This window comes from Polypterus senegalus, chromosome 8 (assembly GCF_016835505.1).
Source record: "Polypterus senegalus isolate Bchr_013 chromosome 8, ASM1683550v1, whole genome shotgun sequence".
Taxonomy (NCBI): Eukaryota; Metazoa; Chordata; class Cladistia; order Polypteriformes; family Polypteridae; genus Polypterus; species Polypterus senegalus.
Window position 1 is genome coordinate 181,634,222 of NC_053161.1, and position 13,333 is coordinate 181,647,554.

The window sequence follows — 13,333 nt, forward strand, 5'->3', positions numbered from 1 at the left end:
CCTGCATCATCACGCCTCCCACGTAATTGAGTGCCTGCCCATATAAGGTAAATATTCGCGGGTGAAGGATTGTGCTTAGCATATTCATAAGTGCAGCTACTGCGAAAACCCTCCCTCAGCGAAAGTGCGATAGAAACTTTTAAGTGCCGGGTCTGAGCTAAAATTAAATAAAGCCGTGGACATCGCAAGATCGCACAAGATATTCGTGAGATACAAGCTTAATGAGAAGATGTAGGGTATAAAGCCTTGATGCTAAAGACCTGACGAAGTCATGGAGAACATGGAAGGACGAGTTCACATTATACACGGAACTTGCAATGCCGGAAGCAGAGGAAAACACTAAGGTCAGATTATTCTGTTATCTTATTGGAGAGAGCGGCAGAGAATTGTGTCAGGCGCTGACCGTAGATGTTAGACCTGATGAGTTAACCATGAGCTTGAGTGGTGTGCCGTCAGGGCCTGCGAGGCCTTCTCTGCTGGCCTAAAAAAATATCTGAATCACAAACTGTTGTTAATTATATTTTGTCCATGAATACTTATTAAATAATTCCAAATAGTCTGTCCGCTTCCTTTCATAGCTTTTCCGATGGTTGTGCTGCTTCCAGACATTTATTTTCGTATTAAAGCATTTAACCAATCACATTTCAGCCATCATTTGTTGCCAGGCAGAGAGGCCTTCACAATCTGTTCTGCAGGCCCTCTAAAACAGAATAAATGTTGATTAAACTGTTGCTTCAACCAATCAGTTTGAGTTGGTGTCAGTAGGGCCCTCTAGCAGGTGTACGGCAACGTCACTGTATTCAGACCCATTGATTGGATAGAAGCCAATATGAGGAAGTCTACGATGCCATTGAACGCACCGCAGGCGATCCGAGCACAAGATCCTCGTGCGCACTACCGCCAACTCAATGACAGGATTCTGGACAAACACAGACTACTGTAGATTTCATGACTACGAAAAACGGATGTTTGTCATGCTCCTCGACCCCCAGAAGTTTCGGGAATACAAGAAAAATTTCCCACATGCAGACTTCTCCAGTTTAACACAGAGCAACGGAGCACTTTTTCATCTGTCTCGGCTAAAAACATAACTGACTGTAATGTATGCCATGGATGATTTTGGAAATCATGGAAAATCTCCCACTGATCTCCTTGACTTCCTTCATCAGAAAAATCTGAATGAGAGCATGTGGCAGCTGTTTACATTGTTATATTTGCCGGTGACCATTCCCGTGTCCACTGCTTCTGTTGAGCGGACATTTTCAGCCCTAAAGCAAATTAAAACTTATGTCAGAAATACAACAGGGCAGGTTCGACTTTCAGCATTAGCTTCGATGACGATAGAAAGGAACTGAAGTGCACGGATAATCTGTACGACAGTAATTGAACTGTTTTTCAGGAAAGAGAGGAGGATGGATTTTGTTTACAAATAATCCACATTTTTGGCGAATAAAATGTTAAATTTTCCTAAATAATATTGCAAGTTCATGAGTTATTATTGATGTTTTTTATGTGTGTCGTGGCTGTAGCTGCAGTAGAAAGGAACTTGTTCACCCCTGGTTTGTCTGTTCAATAAAGGCATTTATTTTGGCTACAGAAGTTATCTGCGATGTAGTGGCTCTTTATACTGTATTTCTGCATATTAAGATGGTTTTTATAACCATAAATTTGTTTGAGGGGCGCGTTGATTCAGATGGAGCACTACTGAAGGCCTAGGTGTGAAATGCACGGTCCGGCACTGGACCAGACGATACGTAAATTTGATTAACATTACAACCCGAAAATAAACGAAACTGTAGAGAGGTTCAGATTATACTTCTCCCAGTGCGTCTCTCTAAATCCTCCGTGCGGGAACATTATCATAAGGCTTAACAATCTTATTGTTACACCTTCTATGTGCACCCAACCGTCCTTATTACGAAGTCTTCCTTGCTTTACCGCTAGCTGTTTCTTTCTATTCACCTTTCTAGCTCTTTATTTAAACAGTTTTCCTTCTCACTTTTCCGCTCCTTCGCTGTCTTCTCCCTTTTCGTTCAAAATACACACTTCCTTGCCTTTTTACAGTTAGCTCCCCTTATGTCACACCATGGTACTTTTAGCACAAGTTAATACTGGGAATGCCTGTTAAACATCTTACATTCACAAGTAGTGATTTGCGTAGTGAACACTTTGATGAATGAAACCGGTTATCTTTACAACGGTTGACAAACACGGAATGCAACTTCAAAACAACACGTCCTCCAAATACGAACCTGATTGAAAGAAATAATGATAATCAAATCCTTGATGACAGCAACAGTCATAACAGTGACAAAACAATCACATTGACAATCAGGTTATGTTATTTTTAAAATGTTTCCTTTTCTTTTTCATAACTTGTTTAACACACTACTTCACCGCTGTGAAGCGCAGGTATTTTGCTAGTTGTTAATATTATACAATAAAAACATGCATTTGATTTGTGTCTGTAACAACCTGTGTAAAATTTATAGTACTTGTAGAAGTTAGTGTTTTTTATTTATACTTTTATTCTCTCAGTCACGATCACGATACACCCCCCCCCTCCCCCAGACATGACTGGTTACTTTTTATTTGAAACTGGGAATAACTGTAGATGTGAGTGGTGTTTTGAGACAGTGGAACTGGACATTCTCTGATCTGGAGGGTTAAAAGCTGACAAACAAACGCTGCTAAATCTGCCTTCTTCGTATTTCACCATTACTTTCATTTTTTTTTTTTAATTTAGTTTTATTGAGTGTTCCTGCTCACGCTGAATTACTATGCACCTTATGGTCGTTGATGTCAAAGCCGCACTGACAAAAAAAAACAGACATAGATATAAATATTTGGAAAATCTAATTTCATGACCTGTATAGTACATTTTGGAAAACACTGTGGTACGGATGCAACATTATTCATATTCATTCATATGCCTTCTTGCAGTTGTAATCAGTGACTGCGTTTTTATTTTTTCCCCGATGTCTCCACATTTTGATGCATGGTGGCATTTCTTTTGTGCTCCAGGACAGGCAGAGAAAAGAATAGTACAGAGAGGTCTGTTCTGTGCTATATGCAATCATCAGATTGAAATGTTAACAGTTCCCACACACCCAGGGACCGTCCTTTCTACATTTACGACACGTGTACCTGTTGCAATGTACACACTTCTCTCTATGCTGTGTTTTCTATTACATTGATGGGGCTGGGGGAAGCAGCGGTTTTAGAACAGAAGCTCATCAAGGTTGCATCCTCTTTTGCTTTATCCATCACCTTTTCTTGCAAGAAGCGATGACGAAATTCCTCTGCAAGGTGAGCCAAGAACACTCTTTTTCTCAGTGAACCCCATGCATGCCTTGTACAGTAGATGTGCGTTGATTGCCGCCAAACATATTATAGCTCAAGCAACCTGCCATCTGCGTGTTCCTGATCGCACTGAATAAGCTCACACCTTCTGGTTCACGATGTCAGTGCTGCACCAGAGAAAAAATAACGAGACAAATACATGTGACATTTTGAAGAAATCATTTTATGACCTGAATAGTACCAATCACAAAACATCATTGCACTAATGCGATATTATTTGAAAACAAATAGAGTCATGTTGGGTGTGAATGTATACTGGCGCTGTTCATTAGAAGCAGATCGCTTGGTGGGGGCTTTTGGGGAGGGAGGTGAACATGACAGAGAAAATAACACTGAAAAATAGCTAACTTTTACTAATACCATAAATTTACAGCTGATCTGACACCGTTTGTTTTCAAATAATATTGCATTAGTGCGATGTTATCTAATTGGTACTATTCAGGTCATAAAATGATTTCTTCAAAATGTCACATATATTTGTCTCTTTCTTTATTGCCCGGTGCTGCATTGATATCGTGCACCAGAAGCCATGAGCTTATTCAGTGTGAGCAGGAGCACACAGGTGACCGGTTGCTTGCACTATAACATGCTTGACCTAGCGGTGATCAACGCACATGTACTGGACAAGGCATGCATGGGTTCACTGAGAAAGGACGAGTGTTCATGGCTCACCTTGCAGAGGAACATCGTCATCGCCTCTTACAATAAAAGGCAAGGGATAACGCAAAAGAGGATCCAACATCGAAAAGCTTCTGTTCGAAGACTGCCGCTTCCCCCAGCCCCATCAATGTAATAGGAACCATAGCATAGAGAGAAGTGTGTACATTGCAACAGGGACACATATCAAAAATGCATGGAGGACGGCCCTTGGGAGTGTGGGAATTGCTAACATTTAAATCTGACGATTGTATATAGCGTGGAACTGACCTCTCTGTACTATTCTTTCCTATGCATGTCCTGGGGTACAAAAGAAACACCACCATGCACTAAAATGTAGAGACTGACCAAGATCGGGGGTGGGGTGAACCACAGTCACTGATTACAATGGCAAGAAGGTATGCAAATGAATATTATGAATAATTTGCATCTGTGCAACAATGTTTTACAAAATGTACTATATAGGTCATAAAATTAGTTATTCCAAATATATATACCTATGTCTCTGTTTTTTTGTAAGTGCGGGTTTGACATCATGGACCATAAGGTGCATACTAATTCACTAATATACTGTACTGCACTCATATTGCAAAAAGGGCACCTAGCAAGATTGAAGCTGTTTTTCTTAACCGTAAGCAGTGAAATTCCATTAATACACAAGTCATCCAAGATGTGCCTGACAAATGTCACGTCTCCATGGCCTCACTCAAACCACAATTTATTTATTTTGAGACAAAGTAGCTTTGACAGACGTGATGTTGTTTTACATGGTGAAGTATGTGATGGTGAAGTAACGTGCTGGCCAAGGTCCGGCTTACTGGCCAAGGTCCGGCTTACTTGTCTGAACTTATCATGACTTACAAACCTGAGCGCACATTAAGATCTCAAGATGCCGGTCTGCTTAGGATTCCAAGGATTCATAAAATAACAGTGGGAGGATACCCCTTCAGTCTCAGCCTTTAAATCCTGGCTGAAGACTCACTACTTCAGTTTAGCATATCCTGACTAGAGCTGCTGATTAACTGTACATACTGCATCTCTGTTGTTAGTTGTTAGCACTAAAACATAAGTAACATGATAGTTAGAATTGAATACTAACCCTCACCTATTCTGTTTCTGTTCTCGGTACCCAAATGTGGCCATTGGTGCCATGGCCCACCTGCCAAGTTGTTTGCCTGCCTATGGTAAAGTCATCCCTGATGGAGGATCACAGAAATCATGGGAAAGAGGGGTCCTTTCATCGGAGCAACGTTTCAGCCGTGGCATGGCCAAATGGGGAGGCAGCTAGATTGATGAGGTCTCCAGGACTCTAAAAATATCCAAACCTAATTATGTCATATGATCTACTGTTAAACCATCCTTCTAAAATTTTTATTATTATGCTGTATTAAGGAATTGTTCTGTTCTGTGTATTGTATTGTATTGACCTCCTAATTTTGACACCCACTGCACGCCCAACCTACCTGGAAAGGGGTCTCTCTTTGAACTGCCTTTCCCAAGGTTTCTTCCATTTTTCCCAAAAAGGTTTTTATTGGGAGTTTTTCCTTGTCTTCTCAGAGAGTCAAGGCTGGGGGGCTGTCAAAAGGCAGGGCCTGTTAAAGCCCATTGCGGCACTTCCTGTGTGATTTTGGGCTATACAAAAATAAACTGTGTTGTATTATATTGTAACTCTCAGTGTTTCATATGACCTGACCTGTTCATTATAACAGCAATCATGTCATTATATGTGCCATGTGACAGTGGCTTCCGTCACAGACAGTTTTGCCCTACACCTTTCCTAAACCCCAGAGCACAGAGGAGAGGCACTCTAACTACAAGTATGACCTTTCACTATCAGATGAAGAGCAAAGCCAGATATTCTTGAATGCAGGTGGTGGGGTCTTAAAGGTTGAGGACGAAGAGGATGATTTACCAGCCCATGAAGTTCTTCAGCATCATGATTACATACAGAGGGTACAGATTAGCAGGCTCCATATGTGAATGTTTTCAGGGTGGCAGTTAAAGGAGTTTTTACATATTTAAAAAGTGACTATGATTTACAAAAGTACATTTTTTAGTAATATGCATATATGCGTTTATAAATATTTTTTCTGGACGTACACATTTTCAGTTTTTTTGTTTTTTTTTTGTGTGCATATATTAAAGTTTAATTCCATGCAAAGTTTTATAAATGTCACCCCTAGTCTGGTGTGTGGGTCTTTTGAATGCCTGAATCCCCATGTCACCATGTGTTTGTCCCCATTTCACAGTGATTTAGAGGTAAAAGATCACTGCACACCATTGCTATCAACCTCATGGTAAAATCACAGTTTAGGGCTTTTTTGCTTCTGCAGGACCAGGACAGGATGCTATCATCAATGTAGCACAGAATTAAAAATTGTTATAAAGAAATCTAATAGGAGATGTCATGATAGTGAAAGCTTGAGAAAAGTTATGGAATGAAAAAGACAATCAGCTGAAACAAAAGAAGTCGTCAACAAGAGAAAGGTTGAAGCAGAAAAAAGCTGGTGTTCCGGACCGGCCAATCAGAAGAGCTGAGGATTCATTGGCTTTACCTGAATTCAGCTGTTCACTGAAGGAATCCCCGAGACATCAAGGAACTGAAAACTTTGGAAACGATGAATAAACAAGAAATTGAACCCTGAGTAGCAGCTGCAGGAAATGTTTGGTGGAAGTCAATGCAGCTAAAGGAAGATCAGAAAGTTTCTAAAGACGGGGGTCACAAACTGGACTGGTCCCATGTTTAAACAATGTATTCAGGAATGACAAGGGTCTCATTATTTGTTATTAGTTTAAGACGACTGTGCTTGTCTGTTTTGTGGACTTAATTGAAGATCAGACCACAGAATTAGGAGGAATTATTGCAGAAATAAAAGAAATTCCAAAGGGTTCACAAACTTTCTTTTTACCAAAAAGACAGGCTTAGAGTGTTTGCATAATGTTACAAAAAAAATTGAAGAAGTGCAGATTCCTAAGCCCTGTAAAATGTAGTGAAATTGCAGTGTTTAATATAGTTTGAACGTCTGTCTAAGTTTCATTAAAAAAAAAAGCACAAGACAACACTTTCAGGCCCATTACCCCGACCATAAAACGTACACTGACTGTTATTTTCACTTACTTGTTTTAGATGACGTCTTAGGCGGTGGCCGACCTTCCTCAGTTCTAGGAGATGAAAGTCCTTCAGTTGTCTTTGTTTCAGACTGTAATGATTCATATTTTACATTGATAGAAGACTCCAGAGATGAAGAGTGTCTGCTATGAGAAGAGACTAACCCGGTCACTGCTCCATCTTGATCTCCATAATGAAAAGCATCTTCCTTGTCACTCTCAGTGCTGACACACTTCTCTTCATCCTCCTCTTTAATACTCTCTGACCCCAGTTCACTGTCCTCTTTCTTAATGTCCAGACCCTTCTCCCACTCACAGTCCTCCTCCTTAACATTTATGGTCATCTCCTCCATGATATTCAGGTCAGCCTCACACGCCTCCTCTTTCACATCCATTTAAGTGTTACAGTAAATGGCAGAGTTTTATCTCTCTGTGGAAAAAAACAGGAATTGATCACATCAAAACTGAATCATTCAGATCCGAGGACATTTGATATTTTAGAACATCCTGTTAATTAAAGCTGATGTCAACTCAGACAGTTCATAGCAATCAGACAGTAACTCATCACTTTTCATGTAACATTAAGTGTAAAATTAGTTTAGGAATGAAAGGAGGGCCCAACAGGCTAGAAGAAGAAGGAGGCCATCTTGCACAGTTGTGTGTCAACAGTATTCACTACTTTGATTGAACATTCAATACTGTTAGGGTCACAGAATTGTGTTAATAGTTAATGTTAAGGAAGATTTATACAAGTTAGGCCTCACGATTATGTTAAAAAAACAGAGGCATATGATGGAGGAACTTAAAATCGCTGGTCAGCGTGTCTAATGTGAAACTGCCCCAAGCTTACAAAATCCCAAACCATTATTCAAGTCATAGCCTTCATTTACATAATCTTACATAATCTGGAGGCAGTTGCCGGTGTGTCCCTTTAAAGATGGCCGCCTAATGTGAGACACCCAATGTCTGACTTCAACTAGCCTGCAACTCGCTAAGATAAATTTAAACAGGTTTGATTTTATGTTTAGTCTTAGGGGCAGACTGTGTGTGCAGGAGAGCAGACAACCAGTGAATGTTTCCCTGAAGTAGACGGCAAGAGTTAAGTGAAGAGGAATAAGAAACTGCAGGTTTTGAACAGAACAGAAATAAGAGATGCTTTTCTTTCTTTTTCGTGTTTCAGATAGCAAAACAAAAAGGGGAAAAAAATAAAATAAGGATGACGATTGCTGCTGAAGAGCGACAGCTGTTAACCCTTTGTACACCACAGACGTCATCAGCAGCATGCTATTGGCCGTTAGAAACAGGGCTGAGCACAACTCCGCTGAATGGTCGGCACACAACAATTGTTTAAATTTACGTGGTTAGGTGATGAGATCAGCGACTGTGCTTGGCAAATCTGACATTGCTCCAGGACAAAAATGTTCTTCAAAACAACGGTCATTTTCATTAACTTTAAAACAAGTTTCAGGTTTATTAGCTTCATCTTGTTTAAGTACACTCTGCATACATCACAAATATTAATAAACTCCTATTAAACAGCAGCACCACACAGTATTGCGAGATTGGCATGATGGAGGCCTTTCAGTCTTTCTTAACGCTCCACCCTGACGGACCAGTTTGCTATGGGTAACCCTAAAAGGGGGGGGCAGAGTAAAAAGCGGCTCATTATTCACCTTTATGAATATTCTGATTAAATGAAGGTGGGTCTTGGCCAGAAGAGGGGTGCCAGTCCTGACAGTGGTGTTCACCTAAGAGTGGCACATGGGGTGACCCACACAGCCTGGTTGGGTCTGTATGATAAAGTCACATGTATAAGTAGCCAAATGGACCTTAACTTCCACCTCACCACCATGGTCCAGCGCAAAACAAATACAAATAGAAGTTATTGGGGTACAGGAAGAAAACCAGAGTACCTGTACAGGGCAGCAGCCAGCGATAGACCATCATAGGGTACACTCACAGGGCAGCAGCCAGCTATAGACCATCATAGGGTACACTCACATTCAACTCCACAACCACACCAAGATAAGTTAGATTTCCCAGGACACTAAACCTGAGCATCTTTAAAGAAGTGGAGAAAATAAGAATAAAAAAAGCAGACATGAAAACTGCATAGAGACTTAAAAAACAGGCTGAGATTCAAATTCATTCTGACAGAACTGTAAGGCAGTAACACAAACCACAAATCTCTATTAACTTCTCCAATGCTCACTAACAGAGATTACTGAAACATGGGAGTTTGTCATATTGGATACTGGTTAAATGGGAAAAAAGACACACATTTAAGTGTCCTTCCAAGCAATGCATGTAAATGTCTGCTGTCTGCATTGGATTAAGCAGGTTTGAGGGCATGTGTGTAAATACAGATACTGATTGTCAACCTTTACCAGAACATATAATTTATACTCTGAAAAGACGAGTTAATTCCTGGCAGCACTGCAATTTTCTCTCACTATATCTAAGTATTTGTTCTCAGCTCGTATGGGCTGTATGGGTGTGTAAAGCACTTTGAGCAATATTACTTGTATGAAAATGTGCTGTATAAATAAATGCTGTTCTATTAAGCTGACGTCATTATCAATGTATGCATAAATGAAAACGAGGCAGCGGCCATTTTACCGGGAAATGAGTTGGACAACCATGAGTATTGACTGTTGTCTGTTTGGCTGTAGTAACAGCAGCAAGAAAAACCCTAAACTAAGTTTGTTTTGTATACCTTCGGTTCGTAAAAATCAGGGAAAAGAAACTGAAGAACTAACAGAAAGCTTGGCTAAAAGCCATCAATCGGAAAAACTTGAACGACCATACTGTCAGGAAGTGGCACGTTGTGTGTTCCGAGCATTTCCTTACAGGTTAGATCTACACAAATTTACTTTTATAAACTCAGTACATATTTCAAACTGCAGTTTATCTTTCGAGAATGCTATGTTAAGTAAAAAATGTGACGGTGATTACTGACAGCATCAAAAGCTGCTATCTGGTCTACAGTTATAACACATACATACACTGAAAAAAATCATTTTTTGGTCTAGTTTATTTGACTTATATAAATGTGTCTATTTTACATAGAAATTATACAATTTTGAATTTACTTGTATTTAATAGTTTACCCAACACAACACACAGACTTTTATCTTTACATTAATTATTACATTTTCTTTACTAAGTTTTTTGTTTAAATCCAATTATACATGGTTGGGCGGACTTTTACTTTTGTGCATGCACACTGAGCAGTTTCTCATTCGTTCAAAGTGACCATCATACGTGTGCGCTCACTGAAGAGCTTCTGATTTGTGCACAATAATCACCTGATTTATGTTCAGGTCTTTAGTAACAGAAGGCATTTTTCTTTGCAAAGCATTTCTTAAAATTGGTAAGATATTAATTATTTATATTTCATATCAGTTTTTTTAATGTGTGCAGTTTTGTTAAGATGTTAATAACTTGCATTCCATATAAGTTACGATAATGTGAACAGCTTGTTAAGAGGTTTATGTACTGCGGCTTAAATCACAGGCATTTAGTAGGTAAGTATTTTTGTTATTAATGTGTCCACAACTCTCCAAAGAACTGACTGAGTTATAGCGTGAAAGTATGTGATTATGGTATTTATTACAAGTAACTGTTAGTCTCCTCATATTCAAAACCTGTTGAATGTTTTTTTTTTTTCCTCTATTCCAAACACCATTTTTCGAGCACTTGTTTCGTGGTAATCAAAGTTTGCACAATTTGCAACTGAATTTATAAATTACATAGAGTGATTAATTATCTGAAGACACAGAGACGTGCAGTTGCTCGTGTAAGTTTAAAAAATCTTTAACGAAGATCTTACATTTGGTGCACTTTTTAAAATACCTGTGTGTATAGAGTATCGCCAGTTTCAATATAAAGGTACCTCCTGGGTAAAAACAAAGTTTCAGAATAGGTAACCTATGATGCTAAAAAAATGTAATTGTAAGGCAGAAGTCATGGAAACCTAAAGAAGACTAGAAGCCATATTGTTTCTGCGTTAAGTTGTTGAACTGATATTTTATGTAATATATTTTTCTGATTCATGGCACATATAAATATGGTTATTTCTAAGAGGTATACATTATTTTCTATCAGAATTTTTAATATATTCTCTTAGTATACTATTTTGTATGGATTGCAGGTGGCAGCCCGTATTAACAGATAATTTGTATACTAGCTTAAAAAGCAGATATATCTCTGAGTTATGTAATTATGTCATTATGGTTAAGATAAATTATTTGGAAATCACAAGTAAAATTAATTTTGTCATTTGTTTACTATTTTTAGACAAATATCTTATACATTCATGCATAATACAGTAAAAATGTTGTGTTTAAATTTATGACAGGTAATCACCAGTAAATATATATTTTTAGCTGCACTTGATACTACTCCATGTCTAAAATTACGTATTTACTTTTAATCATTAACACTGCTCTATTTGCAGTTCTTGTAGGTGTGAAATGAGGTGGTATTGTAAAAGCTCCAGTTACTCAAAGGCAGATCTGCTTAAGCACTACTGATGTCTTCAAAGCAATTTTGTACATGTGAAGTAGCAGAAGCAAAGCACCCATGTTTAAAGGAGCCAGGCTCTTCATCTGGTTATTATGGTTGGCAGACCAGCTTAAAATATAAAATGGCCAATTACAGTACAAAATTAAGGTCCCTTGGATGCCCCTGAGCTGAATTCATTAAGAAGAAGCAGTTGCAGGAAAAGTCTTCAGCAAGAAATATTAAAAAACCCAAGAAGGCTGAAGTGAATTGTCTTCCACCTTATCCAGCAGGGGAAACAAAACAAAGTCTTGAAAAAGAAAGAGAGGGGCTTTTGCATGAGGTGAGGAAGAAAGAGCATTGCATTGTTAACAGCCAAAAAATGGGCAAAACATTTTCTTTCCGAAGGCAGGGAACTCTGAATGACTTTTCAAGGATTTAAGATTTCAAAGCAAGATGGCCAGCGCTCTTCAATGACACTCAGGTACTTAAAACATATTAAAATAATTTATCTTCTAAAGTATTTTGAATTGTTCTAGTTTTTTTTTTTCTGTTTAATATGGTGTAGTTTTAGAGCTTGTTAAAAACACCTGTTTGTTATCATTTCAGAATGGTTTGTGTTCTATATGTGCAGATCAGTGAAGAATTCTTAAGAATCACAACAGTCCATCTGGTTGCAAAGTTTATGCCTTCCCTGGATAAATTCACACCGATTCCGATAAGCATTTTCCATAATAAGGGAGGTTCTGTACAAAAAGAAATCCAGATGATGCTAGATGTCTTACTTGGGGTAAGAATAATAAGTACATTTCTGTAGAGATATATATTGAAAGACCTGCGGCCTCATGTATGAATGGTGGTACGTACAGAAATGTTGCGTAAGAACGTTTCCACGTTCAAATCGCGATGTATAAAACCTACACTTGGCGTAAAGCCACGCACTTTTCCATGGTACCTTATATCCTGTCGTACGCAAGTTCTCCGCTCAGTTTTGCAGACTGGCAGCACCTAGCGTCAAAGCAGTGCTACTGTTCCTGTGTGGTTACCCTTTATTTCTTAGAACCACATTTCTGATGCGGCTTTATAAATACACTGAAACTAACCGCATATTGTTTATTAGTGTAATGCATCTGATTGTACTGTAGATTACCTGTAACAATATAATGGTCCAGGGAATAGCCATAGTATTCCAAATACCATAACTGCTTTAGCATTTTTATTCTCACTGCACCATCTTCTTCTTCTTTTATCAGCTGCTTCCTTTAAGGGTTGCCACAGCGGATCATCTTTTTCCATATCACTCTCACTGCACCACTCGGAGTATTTATATCACTGTATCTCAGTGGGGAATCACAACAGCAGCTGATCGGAAAGAGAATTATCGGTATACAGCATCAGGCACATGCTGCCAAAGCCACAGCAAAACGTTTCAAAGCCTTTCCTGTATGGACTTCGCGGTTCAGAAACAGTTTCATCCCAAGAACTATAAACGCACTCAATAAATTGCTCCTTGTAGAACTGTCTGTACTTATAAAGTACAATCACCTCACTGTAAACTTGCACTACAGCTATAATATTGCACAACCTGCGCCACTTTATAAAGCCCGTATTTACATATGATGAAGATATCATTTTTATGATGAAACGCAGCAAAATATGTTGATTATATTATACAGATAAAACTTTAACTTCATTTAAATAA

General features: G+C 38.8%; 1 protein-coding gene across 1 annotated transcript in view; it reads right to left on the reverse strand.

The window, feature by feature from the left end:
• The window catches only part of LOC120534744 (gastrula zinc finger protein XlCGF26.1-like), a 534,784-nt gene that overhangs the window by 9,005 nt on the left and 512,446 nt on the right, over positions 1-13,333 (reverse strand). Inside the window, exon 4 of the mRNA XM_039762326.1 lies at positions 3,119-3,126. Coding sequence (XP_039618260.1) covers positions 3,119-3,126 — 8 coding nt within the window. The remainder of the gene's footprint in view (positions 1-3,118; positions 3,127-13,333) is intronic.